This window comes from Balaenoptera borealis (genome assembly GCF_965194805.1).
Source record: "Balaenoptera borealis genome assembly, chromosome: 12".
In the NCBI taxonomy this organism is placed as follows: Eukaryota; Metazoa; Chordata; class Mammalia; order Artiodactyla; family Balaenopteridae; genus Balaenoptera; species Balaenoptera borealis.
Window position 1 is genome coordinate 47,655,663 of NC_138869.1, and position 19,605 is coordinate 47,675,267.

The 19,605-nt window shown below is 45.8% G+C and overlaps 1 protein-coding gene across 6 annotated transcripts in view; it reads right to left on the reverse strand.

Moving 5' to 3' along the window:
* Positions 1 to 19,605, reverse strand: part of SCN10A (sodium voltage-gated channel alpha subunit 10) — a 99,032-nt gene that overhangs the window by 24,315 nt on the left and 55,112 nt on the right. For 2 of the 6 annotated variants that reach the window (XR_014232869.1, XR_014232870.1), the window contains exons 19-25: positions 19,073 to 19,195; positions 17,528 to 17,812; positions 16,750 to 16,803; positions 15,773 to 15,910; positions 15,412 to 15,516; positions 10,143 to 10,413; positions 5,138 to 7,398 (exon numbers count right to left, since the gene is read on the reverse strand). Coding sequence is in view for 2 of the 6 variants with exons in the window: in XM_082348293.1 (XP_082204419.1) it covers positions 6,191 to 7,398; positions 10,143 to 10,413; positions 15,412 to 15,516; positions 15,773 to 15,910; positions 16,750 to 16,803; positions 17,528 to 17,812; positions 19,073 to 19,195 (2,184 nt within the window). In the remaining 4 variants the exon portion in view is untranslated. Of the gene's footprint in view, positions 1 to 598; positions 7,399 to 10,142; positions 10,414 to 15,411; positions 15,517 to 15,772; positions 15,911 to 16,749; positions 16,804 to 17,527; positions 17,813 to 19,072; positions 19,196 to 19,605 lie in introns of those variants that run through there. The other 4 variants (XR_014232872.1, XR_014232871.1, XM_082348293.1 and 1 more) reach the window with 4 other exon arrangements.

The following is a 19,605-nucleotide window of genomic DNA, read 5'->3' on the forward strand; positions in this document are numbered from 1 at the left end:
TTTACAAAACATGAATTTAACTCGAAGTTTGTAACACTCATCAGGCATTTTTGTCTGCCTAGCCTCCTTCTTCCATTTGGTAACAGTGCCTTAACTTTTTGGGGGGGAAGGTGGGCATAAGGGGTGGGAAGAGATAATTGACTGCAGTCTTGCTGGAGCTGTCAATCAAAATGCCCCTCCCTTTTCTTGCTGGAGCTGGGCCAATCAGATGTTCTCTCCTTGGAATCTGAATCCTATCTGGACACTGGCGGCGGGGGTGTTGGGGGGGCGAGGCGGGAAGTAGGAACTGATTGGTCCTGGCCCCATGAAGAGATTGTCTATTGGTGCCTAATACCCAGAAACCTGACCAACCTTTGCTGCTATATTTGCTGAGTGTTCAGTGTTTAGTTTCTTTCTGAACTTCCCCATAGCCTTCCAGTACATTTCTTTTTTTTAAAAAATAAATTTATTTATTATTCATTTTTGGCTGCGTTGGGTCTTTGTTGCTGCACGAGGGCTTTCTCTAGTTGCAGCGAGAGGGGGCTTCTCTTGTTGCAGAGCACGGGCTTTAGGCACACAGGCTTCAGTAGTTGTGGCACGCAGGCTCAGTATTTGTGGCTCGCGGGCTCTAGAGCGCAGGCTCAGTAGTTGTGGCACACAGGCTTAGTTGCTCCGCGGCATGTGGGATCTTCCCGGACCAGGGCTCAAACCCATGTCCCCTGCACTGGCAGGCGGATTCTTAACCACTTCGCCACCAGGGAAGTCCCAGTACATTTCTTTTATGCTAGAATGGGTTGTTGCTTGTAACCGAATAACTCTTACCAACATAGAAATTGATACATGGAAACTGGTGTTACTATTAATAGACCTTAAAGTGCGACATTGGCCAAGATGAAATGGGGTGGGACACTGGAAATTTCTATTATGCTTTTTAGCTGTAGCTTGTTATATCTGGAGATTCAGACCACCTACCTCTCACAGCAGGAGTTGAAGGACCTTGATAGAAAAATCTACAGAATTTGGAAAGGTGTGGGCTACTTCTTGCAGGCTTAGTAAAGGCACACAAAAAAAGAGTTGTCAAAACTGGCTCATATGAAAGCGGAAAGGGAGGCCTTTTCTAACTATGGCCAGCAACCCAAGATCTTATAATCATGCCTTGGAGAGTAGAAGAAACAGGTTTCTGTCTCAAGCTAATAATGGTGGAGGAAAAGCAGGGAGGTTGGAAACAGTGGTGTGCTGGAGCCGGCTTATACTGACCCAGGTCGACATCTCTTTCCAAATCTGCCTTCAGGGATGTCACGTCGGTAGCTTGACATGGGCCATGGTGGGAGTATTTACATCAGATAAATCAGAATATGCTACAAATAAGGGATTTCTTTTTTCTTGTGAAGAGCTAACTGTTAAATTATTTGCCAGCATACTGATGATTGGAAATATAGAGATAGAGGTAAGAATGGGAGCTGGGAGAAGCCTGACACTCTCCCCTCCTCCCACGCTCCCTCAAGGGATCATGTCCCTGTACTCTTACAGGGCAAAGGAGATATTACTCCAATTTAAAGAGCTGTCCAGTGGAATACAGACTGGGGTAGGGGCAGTTTTCTTTTTTAAACAATATTTCTGTACGGTGGCTGCCTGAGGCCAGGATGCAGGCAATTCAGCTAAGGGGTGAAGGAGGGCAAATCATCTATTGCTAAAAGGCAGTAATATCCAGTCCTGATTCTAGATTGAAGGACCATAACCTGACAAGATCTAATGAGTTGGTAAAATGCGAGAGATAGAAATCATACTAGTGTTTCAAGGGAGTTGTATTGCCACAGAAACTTCAGTCCAGGGAAATAACAGCCCAAGATTGCTCAAACCTGAAAACAGTTTCCAGGGCTCACTGGTAACCAACAGAGAATACAATAAGCTGTTCATCCCATAGAAGAAATTGCTTCCCAGTGCTCCTGTCTCATGAGGGAGTAAGACAGTGGATGAGGAATGCTCCCAGAAGCAGGACCAAGAAATCCTTCCACTGTCAAGGCCAGAAGTACATACTCCCAGGTATACTGTGGACTGGCACTTCTGGATGTGGTTTCTCTTTTTCTAAATGTTTTTGTTGTTTTGGCCATGCCACGCAGCTCGTGGGATTTTAATTCCCTGACCAGGGATTGAACCCAGGTCCTTGGTAGTGAGAGCTCAGAGTCCTAACCACTAGACCGCCAGGAATTCCTCTTTTTCTAAATAGAGATTTTTATTGAAGTTAACATGTTTATCCTATGCTATTGTCTATGTGATGGCTGGCCTTTGGGTACTGGGCCATGAGGAGCTAACTTTGGACAGATTAAGAAGAAAAAATTAGCCAAATATCGTGAACTTACTTTGACATTGTTTTTGGTGCTGGGGATACCTCCGTGAGCAAGTAGAGTCCATGCTCTCGCAGGGCTTACATTCTAGTGGGGAAGACAGGCAATGAGCAAGTACATATATAACATATCAGAGCGCGGTAAGTGCTGGATGGGGCTGGTAATTAGATAGGTTGGTAAGGGAAGAACTGAAGAAAATGTGGAAGTGACCTATGTGGATATAATGGCTGAAGGAAAAGCAAGTTCCAAGGGCCTTTGCCCTGAGGCAAGAGCATGCCTGGTGTGTGTAAGGAACAGCAAGGAAGACAGTGTGGCTGAAGCACAGAGAGTTGGGGTGAAGATGAGGTCAGAGAGGAGTAAGGGCTAAATTATGTAAAACCATGGTAATAACGTCTACTTGGAGTACATAGAAGCCACAGGTGGATTTTGAGCTCTGGCTGCTATTTGAGAATAGACTGCTGGGGACAAGAGTAGAAATGGGGGCAAGCTGTAAGGCTACTGAAATAATACTTGTGAGAGACGATGGTTATTGAATAAGGTTGATAGTCGAAAGTTCCCTTTCTCTAGAATTTCCTTTTCTGTTATCTATGACAGAACTCCTAATCCTTTTACAACTCAGCTCAGATAATCCAAATCCAAGACAGAAACACCACAATTCAAAGCAGCAGATAGTAACTACTTCTGTGAAGAGGGAGGAGAATCTAACCTAAGCTATTCAAAAATTTTAACTTGTGAGCTATAACACACACACAGAAAACTGCAATTAGACATATATGCTTAGCTTAACACATGATTATAAAGACAGCACTTATAAAGAGAACCATCTAGGTGGGAAATTAGAACATTGCCAAAGACCTAGTCACAATGCCTCCTTCCGCCTATTACTAACCTCTACCCTGCCTTTAATGGACTAATCCCTGCTTTTCTTTATGCATCCCTAAACAGTGTATTTAATTTTGCCTGATTTTGAACCTCATAAAATCGTATAGTATAGTTTGGTGACTGGCTTCTTTCACTCAATATTATGTTTTTAAGATTCATCCATAAACTTGTACAAGGCTATATCTCATTCTCATTACCGCATAAAATTACATTTTAAAAATGTACCACAATTTATTAATTTATTCTACTGCTGATGGACATTAGGTTGTTCTAATTTGAGTCTATTTGGTTGTATTACAATGATAATAAGAAACCTTGTTCACGTCTCCTAGAGCATGTGTGCATGGATTTCTCTAGGTTTCATACCTACCAGTGGAAAACCCAAGTCATGAGTATATGTAAAGAGTTTAAGTAAAGTTAAACTGTTTTGCAAAATGGTTGTACCAATTTACACGCGCCAGCAGTGCATTAAACTTCCTGTTGCTCTACATCTTTGCCAGCAGTTGATATTTGTTAGATTCTAAAACTTTTACAAATCTGATAGGTGTGTAGGGATATTTCACTCTGGTTTTAATTTGAATTTCCCTGATTACTAATTAGGTTGTGTGCTCTTTCATATGCCTATTGATTATTCAGGTTTCCTCCTTTGTGATGTGCCTTTTCAAATCTCTTGCCATTTTTCCTACTGTGTTGTCTATTTTGTATTGATTTATAGATGTTAATAAAAATCTCCTCTGAATATTAGACTTCTGTTGGATGTAAGTGTTTTATATATTTTATCCACTTGACAGCTTGCCTTTTCATTCTTTTTAATGATCTATTTTCATGAATTTATGTTCTAAATTTTAATGTAGTCAAGTTTATCAGCCTTTTTAAAATTTCATGGTCACATAGATAGTTCCCTGTATTATCTTCTAAAACGTTTATAGATTTGCCTTTCAAATATAGATACACCTGGAACTGATTTTAAGTACAAATAAGGTCAGATTCCTAGGTACCATACAGTTTTAGGTAGGGGTCCATATCTTTTGGGGGGGGACACGATTGAACTCACAACCTGGGACAAAATATGTAACAAGAATATCTCTGAGAATAATATCATCTACTTAATAAAACTAGTCTGATGGTTGGGTACATTTAATTCTTCCACAAAACACTGTAAAAGTAAGCCAGTCCCCAAGCTCTCTGTCCACCCAGCTGTCTTATAAACACTTGGTCAAGCATCCTCTCCGAGGGCATTTTCATCGGCTGCATGAGATTTAGCTGTTGAAGTAGCTGCACGGTGAATATGTGTGCTCTCTGGTCCAGTGCCATTTGGTTGAACTCATCTTTTAGAAACAAACCAAGCATCCAGAGAACAGCTGATCTGTACTGGGTCAGCCTGTGCCCTCAGCTATTCCATCATCATCTTATTAACCTGCTTCTGTGGGTGCTTGCAAACCCCAACAAGCATTTTGAAAGCCTCTTTGGCCTCTGCTGGGCCAACTGTGATAGAGAAAGGATAGATTTTTCTGTGAGGCCCCAGAAAAATCTGTGTCCATGAAGCCTGTAAGGGGGACCGGTCTTTAGTCTTTGTAATTGAATAAATGGGAAATCTTATGAAGCGATAAAATACATATCAATGAATTGACCTGATCCTTGTCATCATGGCAGGGAATGTCCCAAGAGTTAATAGACGATCATGGCTCTCATTAAGACCCTTTATGTCTTATGCTATCACGCAAACTTCTTAATCTCCTTCATCTCAAGACCTGCCATGTGACTTTGGCCTGAATATCATCCCTTGACAACTCTTCCTCCATTCACTGCATAAATCCAGTGAATCTTTTGGGGCTTAACTCTCATTATGTCTTGTGCTTACAGCAGTGCCTGTCATACAATAGGTACTTAATAACATTTGTAGGATGAATTAAAGAAAGTATTAGCCTTACCTTTTGTCTCCCAGATCATCTTTCTCAAAATGTCCCTTTATTTTTGATTATACTAATTATGGAGTCCTGGTCCGAGAGGAATGTGAAAACCTCCATCCTTAAAAGTCTGTGAGATGTGAAACAGGCTCTAGAATATATTCAAAAGCTGTCTTTTGGCCATACAGCAGAAAGGTCTGGCCATTGCCGCTTCAGGGGAGAGTATTTTCGTCATCTAAATTGGGACAGGGCATCATTGAGTTCTACAACATGAAATGCAAAGGCTGCAAAGACTGTCCATTCTGCCCCCTGCCACCATGGGGAAGAGGTTCAGAGGGGAATGAGTTTGGCCCAGGTCAGCCAGGCAAGCAGTGGGAGAGTCAGTTAGGATGAGAACAGGCTCCCAGGACAGTGCTCCTTCCTGCCTACCCAGCCTGAACCCAAACTGCAAAATATCAGGAACCCTGAAAAGTGAAGGATAAGTGATTTATGATGTGTCAGTGTCACATAATTTTTTAAAATGATGCCTTAGGATATAACATTGGTTTTGACATACCTTTAAAAATATTAATTTTAATGGGTTTCTCAGAGGCCTTTCATGACATAGACCACAGGTATTACCCTGGGCTGGAGCAGCTGTCTGGCAGCGCTCAGCATGCAGTCATGCAAAATCCTAAATAACACTGCCAATCTGTATGTGGTGTTTCACAGAGGATGACCTTGGACCTTTAGCAACATCCTTGCCATATATCTTTGGAAGTTCTGGTCCTGAGGTGTTTGTCTTGGTAAATATAAGCTCTGGTCACCATCAAAATAAAAGGACCAGGGACATTTTCTGGAAAGTAAGGGAACACATCATCTGATATTGAAAATTAAAAGGGAAGTCACGTGGAGATGTCCTTTGCTTCTGACTCCTGTTGGTGTGTGAGGGTTTCTCCAAAGGTGGGTACCAACTGTATTCCCTGACCCATTCTGACATTGTGACCAGTGGCATGCGTTGGGGAGGCAGTGGTGGTAAGTTGTCACAGAGCAGAAGGACACATCAGAGCTGGACATGCCCATGCTGGAGGGTCCTCACTAGGGCCCAGTGGCTTCCTTAGTGGCAGCCTCCCCTTCGTTTTGTATCGAGCTAGATGTGCTTAAGTTGACTTGATCACTAAGGCCTCTAGTGACACTGTCGTAGGATGGTGGGAAAGATGTGGCAGAGGCAGTTTCAGATTTGCCTGGGAGCACACAGTTTTCATTTGCCACGAATGCAACAAAGCCTTCATCTGGGAGTGACACAGCCACCTCCTCAGCCCTGGGCACAGGCGGGGGATTGGCGATCGTCATGGAGCGGTGCAGCACGTAGCTCCGATAGGCCTTTTGGATGACAGTGGCTGAAATGTCTTCTTGCTTCCACCGGAGGGTGGTTGCTATTGGCTCATAGGATGCTTTTGAAAGATTAGTTGCCATAAATTTCTCCTCCATATTTGCCTTCAGAGAATCCAACTCCCCAGATTCTCCCAGAACATTCTTGGTGAAGGCAAACAGGATGTCCAAACAGTGGATCTTATCTCCAGGGACCAAGGGCAAGTCCATGTGGATTAATATATTCCCATTGGGTTTTGGGATTCGCAGGGGGCCAGAGAGCGTGTCTGCAAAGTCTGAGAGGGCAGAGAAGGTAATGAACTGGGTGGCCTCCGGGTCGAACTTTTCCCAAGTCTCGTAGAACATGTCAAAGTCATCTTCGCTCAGGGGCTCCGTACTCTCCTCCGTGGCCACATTGAAGTTTTCCAGAATCACCGCGATGTACATGTTGACCACGATGAGGAAGGAGATGATGATGTAGGTAGTGAAGAAGAGGATGCCCACGATGGGGTTCCCACAGTCCCCTCTGGTGCTGTTGCTGTTGGGAAGGCTGGGGTCGCAGTAGGGAGGCCCCGTGTTGAGGATGGGGCTGAGGAGCCCATCCCAGCCTGCCGACGTGGTGATCTGGAAGAGGCACAGCATGCTGTTGGCGAAGGTCTGGAAGTTGAACATGTCATCAATGCCAGCCTCCCACTTGACGTAGGCGAAGTTGGCCATGCCGAAGATGGAGTAGATGAACATGACCAGGAAGAGCAGCAGCCCAATGTTGAAGAGGGCGGGCAGGGACATCATGAGCGCGAAGAGCAGTGTGCGGATGCCCTTGGCCCCGCGGATCAGCCTGAGGATGCGGCCGATCCGGGCCAGGCGGATGACTCGGAAAAGCGTTGGGGAGAATAAATTTCCAAGTGATGTAAGAACTGCAGAAAACACCAGGCCTTCAAAAGTGAGGGGAAATGATCTAATTAGTACTTCCAATCACGAGCCCTGACAAAGTTGGCTGGATCACATCCCCTCTTCTCTGCCTGGTATGGACCTCCAAGTGAGCATCCATATTCAGGGACTCTGGACCCTCTGAGCCTGGCACAGTGGATGGCATAAAGTAGGGGCTCAGTAAGTGTCCATTGCATAAACCCTGTCTCCCTCGAGTAAGTCTCACCTTTCCCACCATGTTCTTATCTTTCCCTCCATCCAGATACATTCTTAGTCAACCTACATGGTCAAAACCCAACTTCTGCAGCCTAGTTCAGCTGCAAGTGATTGCACCCTGTTCCACATGCTCACAGTCCTTTGTCTGTTTCCGTCTGTAACACAGACCTGGCTCTTCCCTGAGAATTCAGCCTTTGGGTCATGCCTTTACTTCCACCCTGGTCCTGTGCTCTGTGAAGGCTGGGACGCACTATGATTCATCTCCCTATCTCCTACTGCGAAGATTGACTCAGTTCCTGGCACATGGTCCTGTGGATAATTGTACAGGGCCTAGTATTAATTATAAGGGGCCTGAGGACTTGGGCAACTTGCTGACAGCTAAAACAGAATGGTTTTGAATGGCCACCTGTCTGCATAATAGATTTTATTTGTTTCTTTCATTTCCAGCTGTGTTTGAACTCTGTGTTAGGGCCTAGAGATGGGCTGGTTTAAGGTCATTTATAGCCCCCTAACACGAAATATGAACAAGAGTGTGTATGTCTCCCTACGTTATATCTAACTTGAAGATTTGTGAAGCTTGGTCCTGGGGACCTGTGGAGGCCTGTTAAGACCACCAAAGATTAGGCAAGGCCTTTAGGTCAAACAGGATTCAAAACCTCTCAGGAGAAATGGTGAGGGGTATGATAGAACTCTCTCTCCTTGCCAGGGTGCCCTTGATCCCATTCTCCTACTCGCCTTTTGTCCTATGAATATGGGTGGTCACAGTATTGTGTTGGAAGGAGGAAGGAAATGGAGGAGAAATGGGATAATTATAATTTTGTATTATGAAATATTTATGAAAGCCCCTCTCTTAAAGTCCAGTTTAACTGGGGCATTTTCCCATAGTGTGAGATACATATGTGTTTTTATAATCTACTAGGATTCTGCCAGCCAACTAGCCTACCTTTACTAGGGAGAATGAGTCTTCATACTTGTAACAATTAGACAATCAATACATGTCTTACAGGTGGAAAGGAAGAAAGGGGGAGAGGGAGGGAGGGTGGAAGAATGGCTAGTGGGTTCTTGCACTTGTTTTCGAGCTGTTGTTATGAGTGATTTCTGTCCAGTGACAGGTGTTGCTGTGTAGGTCATAGGAATTGGTAGTTAAGGTGTCCCCATGAAAGAATGGAGTACTCTGAGTATATTTTATTTCTATAGTACTGATATGGGAAGTCACATAAGCAAGCTCCCTTCTCTAATATAAAATAAAAAATGGTCTTTAGAGTCTCTCACTTTGGAAGGCAAACAAACAAACAAAACAAACCTCCCCTGCCCCGCCCCTGGAAAACCCAGCAGCAATAGGAAAATAAAACAAAACAAAAAACAAAAATAAATTTAAACTCCCCAAACAAACACAACCCAAGGCTGTGTTTCAGCACCAGGATAGAGAGATTAAGTGTCGCTGAGTTGTATTCAGATGCTATTAGCTCTTGATGGTAAATCAATGGAAAATAAAATCTACAGCTATGCCCTGACATGAAAAGTAAGCAGGTCATGATATAATAGGTCAGGATATATTTACAATGCAAAGTAAACCTGGCGTGCTGGGATTTGGCCTTTATAGGATCCAACTTTGGCTAAACCACACGAAGGCCAGGGACGGTATCTTGATCGTTGGTAGGAGGCTATTCGTTTATTAAAAAGAACATTAGCATGGTCTAAATTCAGCTCCACCCTTTACAAACTATATGACCTTGCATAACTTTCTTAATCTCTGAGGCTCCATATTAAATGTATAAAATGAGTATAGTAACACTCCTTCCCAGGGCTGTTGTGGAGATCCGTGGATCCCAGCCCAGTGCTCAGAACTCAGCAAGCACTCAATTATGGTGGCTCCAATCCCCACTTTAACCTCTGACTCCATTCATTTTCTCTAAACACCGTTGGCCCCCAAATACTGAGCCTGTCATTCAGCAACACCCAGACTAGGTCATAATAGCATTGATCTCTTGGCATTGGTCCCTTGACTTTTCTGTCACTCATATTTCCTAAGTGGACAGTTATACAGAGATTTAATTCCAGACCCTTGACTTAAGAATCTCCTTTGAACAATCTCCTCCTAGTCTTTCCTCACTCTTCTGGCAACCACCTCCTTTTCCAGAAAGTATTTTATGACTCACCTCACACCACACCACCCACTCTCTGCTTTGAAGGCCATAAAGATAAGACCCATTGGAAACTCCATCATCTTAGGTTTTCTTGTGAGTGATTGTTCCCGATAGGCTCCCAAATTTCTGGCGATGGCTGCGCACACAGTAGGTGCCTGAATACCCTTCATGGCAGCATGGAGAAGGCTAGTGAAACCTCTGCATTTCACTGAGAGGCCCGGGGCATTTTAAATCTGCTGCTCTTGCAAAGCAGCAAATACTGGGCTCCTCTAACATACAACGTAGGTTTTTAAAAGTTTGTTAGCTGTCCCCTTGGTTTTGAAAGAGCAGCCAAAACAAGCCCAAGCAGAGGCTGGGTGTCCCCACCACATGCGATGCCCACTTACTTCCAATGGAGAGGACCACGACAATAAGGTCAAACACATTCCAGCCATTGGTGAAGTAGTAATGCCTCAAGGCGAACATCTTCATGACACACTCGCCTGTGAAGACGGCCACAAAGAACTGGTTGATTTTGTTTAGGATTTTTGTCTTTTCTTCACTCTGCTCATCAGTCTCCACCATCATGGTGATCATGTTGAGGCAGATGAGGACCATGATGATGATGTCGAAAGTTTGCCTGGTCACGATGTCAAAGACAAAGCCCTGGTACTTGTTCTGAGAAAACAAGGGATGGTACATCAGGCCTTTTGGCCACATAAACCACGCATCTGGAGAGGCTGTGTTCTTCACAGATGGGTTTTTAAAGTCTGTCTCTTTTGTCTCCCTCACACTCCACATCCCAACAGAAGCAGAGTCCTAACCCTCCAAAATCTCACTCTTAGTTGTTTCTACCTCATTGCTTCTCCTGGCCCCATGAAGTCACTAGGCACTTTGTCCTTGTCCATGCTCTTCCCTCCACTTGCAGTGCCCCTCCAGTCCTTTCTCTTGGCCATCTAAATCCCCACAGCCTTGAAGCTGCTGCATATCACAGGGAGATAAGCTCAGTGCTTTGTGATGACCTAGAGGGGTGGGATAGGGAGGATGGGAGGGAGGCTCAAGATGGAGGGGATATGGGGATATATGTATACATATAGCTGATTCACTTTGTTGCCCAGCAGAAACTAACACAACATTGTAAAGCAAGTATACTCCAATTAAGATGTAAAATCAATCAATCAATCAATCCCCATAGCGTTGAGTGATCCATCTCTCTTAAGCCCCACTTCCTCCAGGGAATCTTCCTCAATCCCATCCTCCAGGGAATCTGCCTCAATCACCTCACACCGCATTGCTCTGTCCCTTCTTTGGGCTCCCACAACCTTTACAGTCTTGAGTTCTAGCGTTTCATGTATACTTCTCTTTTCTGCTAGACAACAAGCTCTTTGAGGATAGAGCCATGTCTTATTTAATTTTGTGTTCCTGTAGTGCCCTGCATAGAGTGAGAGTTCAAGAACTGCTTGAAAAAGTATTTATTTGAGGGTAAAGTCAAGTGTAGTGGTGCAACTGATTCCTGCAAATGTTCTTTTTATTTCTGGGCTGTGCAGATGTCTAAGCAGGTCTTGGTTGTTTGCATTCTTGGAGAGAGGCAGAGTGGCCTGGACAACCAAGAGATCATTTTTAGGGGGATATTTTTACAGTGTTTAAAATTTTTTTCCTGGTGTGGCCCTCTAGACTTTCCTGTGCTGTTAACATCTTACTGGTCTGTGAGCTCTTGATTCCAACCTCATCCTCCACCCTCACCTTCTCAGACATTTCTGAGCTCTGTGGAACTCACCTGCCTTGATCTGCAAACTTCTCCTCCTACTCAGTGGCTGCTCAATCTCCTCACGCCATGGACCCCAGGGCTGGGGGCAGAGTGGAGGTCCCTCTTGTTCCCTATTGTCACTCCCAGACCTTTGTTCCTCCTGTGTCTTGTAAAACCCTTCCTCCTCTGATGCCTGTGTCATCAAGTTAGCCTTCCTTTGCCCCCTCTTCATTGCTACCACTTACTGACCTCCTTGGTCCCTCTGCTTCATTACTGATGAGTGAGACTCTTGGCCACACTTGGCCACTCTTGGCTATTAGCTCTCGGTTCCTTACCTAAATCTCTAATGACCTAGTTTTTCCTAACTTAAGAGAAAAATCTTCCTGAATCTCACATCTCTCTCCAGCTACCAGCCTACTTCTCTCTTCACTTTCACAGTTAAATTTCTTGAAGGAGTTGTGTGCAATCACTGTTTCCCATTCACGCCTCAGCCTACTCCAACATAGCTTTTGTCCCCATCCTGCCATTGAAATGGTTCTTGTTAAGATCACTCGTAACGTCCAAAATACTGGTTTGGCATTGCTTACCGCCCCCTCTGCCTTGAAACTCTCTTTTCTTGGTTCCCAGAGGGCTTACTTCCCTGGTTCTTTTCTTGCCTTTCTGTCTGCTCTTTTTTGAGTCTTCTTTACTCAACCTTTAGATATTAGCATTCCTCAAGGCTTAGTCCTATGTACCCTTTGCTCTTCACCCCATTCTTTCTCCCTTGGCAATTTCTCCAGCCTGTGAATTAATATGTGTGTGATTTTTACTAATTGTTTTCCTGTGTCACTGGACTGTCACCTCTGTGAGGGCAGGAACATCTCACTGCTCTATCCCCAGTGTCTGCATAGTATCTGGAATGCAATAGATGATCAATAGGCAGATGAATGAATGGATGACAGAACGGACAGCTCTGAATTACACACACTTCAAACAGAATTATAAAGCCACTCCACTAGGTTGATTACATTTAATTCTGTGCAACAGGCACTTCCCGAATGTGTACTATGTGCAGGGCTCTGCATGAGTGGCTGTGAGGGAGAAAGGAACCTGTCGTGAGTCTCACCAGGGAGCTCCCAGGAGCCACAAAGGGGAGAAGGGCTGTGACAGAGGCTGGTTCCTGCTTTCTGCTTCATGGTGGGGATGGGTTGCTACCCTGCAGAGTCTGAGCAAAGAATCAGAGTGGGTCTGGCTCCAGGCATAGCTGCTGGCTCATGTCTTTTCTGGGATGCTGAGCCACTAATAGCTTTCATTTCATCACTGAAAATGGCAAAAGAAAAAAAAAAAAAAAAAAAAAGAGGCCCATTCATGACTTCTAATTAAACAGAGCAGGCAACATTACTAAGTTCTGGGCATCAAGTTTGCCCTGGATATTCAGCTGCTGGGGAGTGGAGCAGCTTTCTAGCTGCTCTTGGCTTAGCTTGTGGGCAGGGATCACTTCTTTGCAACCCTCGGGGCTCTCAGAGATGATGAAGCGGGTGACTGATGATGTGATATTCTGGAGCCTATTATTTTCCTATAAAGTGGAGTATGCGAAACCTGCTTTTAGTGATTTCTATAGTAGGGAATGTTATAGAATAAAATTTCCCAGTCTTGTGGAAGCCTTAGTCTCTGCTATGGATGAAGCATAAGATTTAGAACTTGGGCTTCACGTGTGGCAAGGAGTAGTATGTACATGCCTGTGTTGGAGGTCCCTATGTCATCCGAGGCTGGCCCTGCCATGAACTGGCACCCATGCACCTGTGGAGCAGAGTCCTGTGCCAATGCTCAGCTTACCTGACCAGCTCAACCTGTTGGGACCCCTCAGGGAAGAAGATGGCCTTTCCAGTGCCAATAATCTAGTGAGGAGGAAACTGGAGCTGGGAAGGTGAGTCTTAGGTGGGAGTGGGCATTTCTCTTATTGCTTGGGCTTCTTTCTTGGCTCTGGACTTTGTGGAGGGCAGATGATCAGGCTTGTCTCACTGTGGGGTGGGTGCCAAGACGTTGCCTGCCATATGGATGCCGGCCAGGAGCTAGGATGGGCCAAGGCTCGTGGGCCCTGGAGAGCAGCCAGATGCAATTGCTGCCTGGGCCCTGATCTGCTAGTTTCCCTTTTGGTATCCCTAAACCTCAAAGTCTTGTTTAAATGTTCCAGCCTTGCCTCAGCTATGCTAAAGGGAACAAAGGAAATAATGTTTGTCGTGCCTGGACCAGAATATTAAGGAGAAAGCCATGTTCCTCCAATAAAGCTATTATAGTGTGGATAGTTAGTTAGTAATATACACCCCCTCCCATCCAAAGGGATGGCTAATGTCAGGAACACAGCTGGGCTATGAGGTCTCACTTTGCTTATCCGTATGGAAGACCTCCTCCAGTGCCAACCTTGGAGGACCTTGGGGATGGCTTGATTAAGAGACATGATGATTTTGTTGTAGGTCTTCCTGCCCAACCACTGACTTCCACTCCTACTGCAGTGCCTGGAATTTCAGCATTAGGTTCCTACCTCTGTATTAAGATAGTGTCCTTTCCAGGGTCCCTTTTGGAAATGCAGCTCACCCTGTCCCAAGGAAATTGTCTTCCTTGAGAGGAGGAAGCTATGGTGGCCTGTGGGATTGGCTGATAAGAGGGGAGAAGCTGAGATGTTATAGAGAGAAGGATCAAGTATGTAGGGAAGGGTACCCAAAACTGTCATGATTTTGCCAAGGGTTGACCCCAGCACAGAACACCTTGGTGTCTGTTCAAATGTGGATTCAACCTCAGTCCAGCCAGCAGAAAAGGTCAGCAGGGATCTAACTGCTCGCTTCTCATTAGGTCTTAGGATCCTTCTCCCATAACCCTTGCTTGACTCTGATTGGCTGGGCTCAGCCTTTCACCTACATCTTCTAATTTTGAGCCTGTTCCTGCCCACTGGACATTGGAGGGATACTCCCTGAGCCTTAGGGACTCTCCCTCAGGCTAACTCAACCCCAGTTATCTTGATCTTATGAGGTATTTGGAAGGACACCTCTGCCCCTACAGAGGTCTGAACATCTTATCACTCCCCATTGTAACACTTCTTATCAGAATGGAGAATAGTAATACATTTGTGACCACTGTTTCCAAGTAAAGCATGTGAAAGGTCATAGCATTTTCTTTCCTTCCTGTAAATGTTTTTAAGACTTTGTGCTCATGAAGTTTTTAGTACCTTATGCAAACCCCATGCCTTGATTTAGAAATTCTAATGTCTTGGTCAACAGAATGTATGTCTCCCTGATTCATTTAGGGAAAGGCCTGTACCTTTGCTGAAGGTCCTTAGGTTTTGCCCTTGTGTGGGGAAGGGCTAATGGGATTGTGTCATGGATCTTTGTGAATAAAGGAATCACAGGGGAGTATGCCTCTAAGTTTTGGTCAATCTTTCAACACTAGAGTAGGATAATTTTTGGTTCCTATTGTGTCACCTGACCATGACCATGACTGGGCCCAGGATCCCAGGGTGGTTGGGTTTGGCCATTTCCTCTCTTCCTGTAGGCATGGGGTAGAATGTGGGGTGAGGCTGCCAATCCATTGCAACCTACATCAAAATGCGTAACAACAAATGTTTCATCTCAGGGCTCTAACCATCTTTACTATCATTTAGCCTAATCTGTTCCTGATCTGGTGCTGGAACCTTAAGCCTGTTAGGCAACTCAAGTACTTCCCTAAACAGGTCTATTTGGAACACCTGCAGGAGTATGTTCACTCCAGAAGATCAGAGTTGCTTCTTGTAGACTTTTCTTCCTTGAGCCTGGGAACTCTCATTACCTTATCCTCAAACTCAACCCAGATCTCCTCCTCCACAGAGAGCATTGGCCAGACGCCTACCAGCACAGGCATGGACTGTCAGGTTGGATTTCCAGACACTCTCTGCTAGAGAGGCGAGCTCTGGGGCTTACCAGGGGCCGTGGGATGGGCTTCTGGGGCTTCTTGGAGCCCAGTTTCTTCATGGCATTGTAGTACTTCTTCTGCTCCTCTGTCATAAAGATGTCCTGGCCCCCTAAGTGCAGAGAGATAGCATAACACACACCACTGTTATTGCCCCCAGATGGCAGCCTTCAGCCCTCTCTGGGCCCAGACCCCAGACAGGGGTGAAGCCTGCAATCAGGGGGCAAAGGTCGGTGTTGGTGCTAAAGGCCAAGATTGGGCTCCTGGTCAGGCATGGGGGCTGTGACTAGTGTTGCTTCAGTCACGAGGCCCGGGGACCGACGGTAAGTCTAAGACTCATCACTACCACAGAAACACCTGAGCCCCACTTATCTTTTTTTTCTGTTGGTTGAAGTTGTCAATGATGACCCCAACGAAGAGATTGAGTGTGAAGAAGCCACCAAAAATGATGAAGATGATGAAGTACAAGTACATGTACACGTTGTCCTCCCACTTGGGCTGCATGTTCACCTGTGAGCAGACAAGTGGGGGCATGGGGACGAGGGGGCATCTTAGTTTGTGTTTACCCCAAAGAACCCTGAGACAAGGACCTGGCTGCAGGTGGCTTATTTGGGAGGTGATCCCAGGAAGCAGAAGTGAGAGAGGGGAAGGCAGGAACAGGATAAAGGCAGCACCACTACCATGGGCAACAGGCACTCCATGCTCTAAGGATTGTAGAACACACTTCAGAATTGTACCTCCAAGGGACAGGGAAGTGAGAGCTTTTATCTACAGACTCCCAGAGCTTATCTGTGAGGGTTGCCCCTGTGGACTCGCAGTCCTCTGCCCTTGGGGGAAGAGGTGCTGAGCCAGCTCCGAGGCACTGAAGAAAATCAAATCTCAGACAGAATAAGAAACAAAGGATGAGAGTGAACTTAGAGGTGGGTTGAGGGGATATGGGGCAGGGCATCAGCGGTGTCTTGTGCCCCAGCAGGAAAGGGTCCTTCCCCAACAGCACCCATCTCTTCCACCTGGCTGCCGTGGCAGTACCTGAAATTCCACTGTTCTAGCTAGCCACTGCCCTCGCCCCCGCCTCTGCCCAGGGAGTGCCCTCATGCACAGTCCTTTAGAGGTTATCTGATAATTTCCTCAATGGTGAACAGAGGAAGAACTTGAGAAGCCTAGGAGACTAGGTCAGCTTAAATATCCAACAGAAGGCCAGCTGGACACTGCTCCGTGGGGGGATAGTGCCAGACTGCTGGGTGATCGCCTCTTCCAGCACCAAGGCCACCTTCACCCCATTTCAAATAGACTAATGTGGGCGGGAGGCACAGAGGGGGAGGCGGTAGGCACCACGGGCTGAGACTCACTTCCCGGGAATCGACAGCTGCATACATGATGTCCATCCAGCCTTTAAAGGTTGCCTGGAAACAAGGAACAGAGGCCACTCAGTGTCTGCCCATCCACCTACATTGGGCTCTGTTTTGATTCACTTATTTGTCTGTTTTTCTCATAGAGCATTGGCCCCCCTGGAGTCAGTTCTGACATGTCTCTGATTTCAGTGCCTGGCACACCATAGCTACTCAGGGACTAGTTGTTGAACGAATGCATGAACAAAGGGTGGAGTGCAGGAAGTTGTGGGTAACTGCATGACAAATGTATAAGCAATTGCATCAACACTGAATGAACAAGTGGATGAAGTCAAAGGATGAATGAATGAATGGAGGCATGAATGTTATTGACTGTTATCATCACAAGCATTATCTATCATTACAATAGACTGGAACATAATTTATTACCCTCTAGGAGACGATTTGCAATAGAAGACTGTGCAGTCTGTGTGGCTATACCAGGTCTATTTTGTACAAGTAGTGAATTCTAAGTCATCACCTGATATAGCCCCATGGCAGGCCTATCGCTTTATTCTATTCTATTAGCCCAAATTGGTCTAATTGCACTACTGGGAGATCACACTCATTGGTAGGGCCCTCTAACCTCATGGTGCAGTCTGTAGGAACAGGGAATAATCTCACTTCACACTGAGTGCTACCCCTTGCAAAGTCTCCACATAGCATCTTCTGGGAGACCCCAGGCCCTCCACTTTATCGAGCAGCCAAAGGAAGAGACATGGTTGATCTCAGGACTCACCACCTGCAGAAGTGCGAGGTAGCCCATTGCAACATTATCAAAGTTGACCTTCACATTGACCCAAAAGAAGCTTCCAGTGTGGTTTTGACGTTCACAGTCAGACATGTTATTCACAGTAGTCCAAGGCACAAGAAGAAAGCCTTCACTGGTCTTGTTGATGCATTTCTGAAACTTCCCTGCAAAGAGGTTCACACCCATGATGCTGAAGATGAGCCAGAAGATGAGGCAGACGAGGAGGACGTTCATGATGGAGGGGATGGCGCCCACCAGGGCATCTACCACCACCTAGGGGGAAAGGCAGAAAGACCTGGAACCCCACCGATGCCACACACTTCTTGCCCGATCCCAGTTCTTTCTACCCTCACTCGGGCTGCTTCATGAGCCAGTGGAAGCAAGAGAAGTGGGTTAAATAGAGCCATAATTCAGACTCAGAAGACAGAGACACTGGGCAGTGAGGATGGGTTTATACATTCTCTCTGAAGTTCATTCAGGGCAGGTTTCAGTGTCTCTCCTTAGGATTGAGGAGATGGACACATTTACAAGCACATACGTACTCATTTAGGGGTGCGAGTGTGTGTTTTGTACTTTCACATACAGACTTCTAGAACTTTGCTTTATTTTATAAACTATATGTTTATAAAATACAGTTTATAGTGTGCTTTGGTCAAGAATCAGTGAAAACCCAAATCCATATTCACAAACTTGCTTATTTGTAAATTAGCAACCTGGAGATAAAATAAACAGCAAAGTATTCAATCATAAGCTCCTAGCATTTGTAAAGATACAAGTTAATTTTAAAAGTCCACTTTTGTTTTGAAGGTACGATGTCTTCTTTGAGGCAGTGGTGGAGGAAGAAAGCAAACGTTGCTTTCTATACCAGAAGACTTTCATAATTATGTGGAAGGGGAGGGGAGAAAATGAGCAGTCCCTCATCCCCCATAAGACAAGGGCCAGACTTGTGAGCATTCCATCCTGAGGAAGACAGTGAGGGCGAGGTGGCAGCTGAAAGCCTTGGATGAGGAGAGGGATGGATGAAAGGAGAGAATCCATAGGACCCAATGACTGTGCTGGGTTGGAGAGAAGATGCATTCCAGTGGGTGGTGACTGAGCTGCTGAGTTGCTAATGTCACTGCATTTAAATGGAGTGCCAGAGGCAAGGCTCATTTGTCATGGAAAGATGAAGAGCTTAGGGTGTTCCGGAGATTTTGGCAATCAGGACAAAAGGCAGGGTGGGGAGATTGAGGTAAGAGATGCTTGTGATGCCGTGAAGCAGGATTGCCTCACTAAGAGCAGGAGAGAGTGAGGTCTGAGTCCTGGTAGATGTGATGTTTGAGGTGAGAAGGGAAGAGGGCTTACAGAGGGACTTGAAGGAGAACTAGGAGAGTTAGGATACTGCAGCACCACCAACGTGACAGCAGAGAGTGAGGACCCCTGAGCTGACCTGTGGGGGTAGGGCCTGGAGCTCAGGGTCAGTAGTATGGAGGGCGTAAAGGGGGAATGGGTACCAAATGCTGCAGACCAGAGCAGTTAGGAGATAGGTCTTACCCGCATGCCTTCAAATCGAGACAGGGCCCGCAGTGGCCGCAGGGCACGGAGGGTCCGAAGGGCTTTGATGGATGCCATATCAGAATACTGCAGCACCTTCGCTATAAGGCTTGTCAGTGAGATCTGAGTGCAGGCAGAGAGCAAAAGCATCACCCTAGGGTCCCAGAAAGTTGACCCTGGTGGATGGAGACAGGAAATCCCTCCCACTCCCTACTCTGTCAGAGCCATCATCCTGGCTCCCACCTTATTCTGAACTCCAACGAGAGGTACAGTGAGAGTCCAATCTCTTCTCTTTCATTAAAGATTTCATTCATCATTTATCTGAACTTTTGGCCAAGAAAATCTCAGTCTCCCACATCGCCACCCCCTTGTATGTAGGTGATCAAGCTCCCAGTGTAGTAAATCAGCCTTCCCTTTCCTCTCTAGAGGCACCAGCCAGGTCCCAACAGCCTTTAAAATTTGATTGACTTTCAGAGACTTGGAGAGATGCTGGCCCTTCATGGGGGTTATGCAGAAAGTCTATCTTGAGGAAT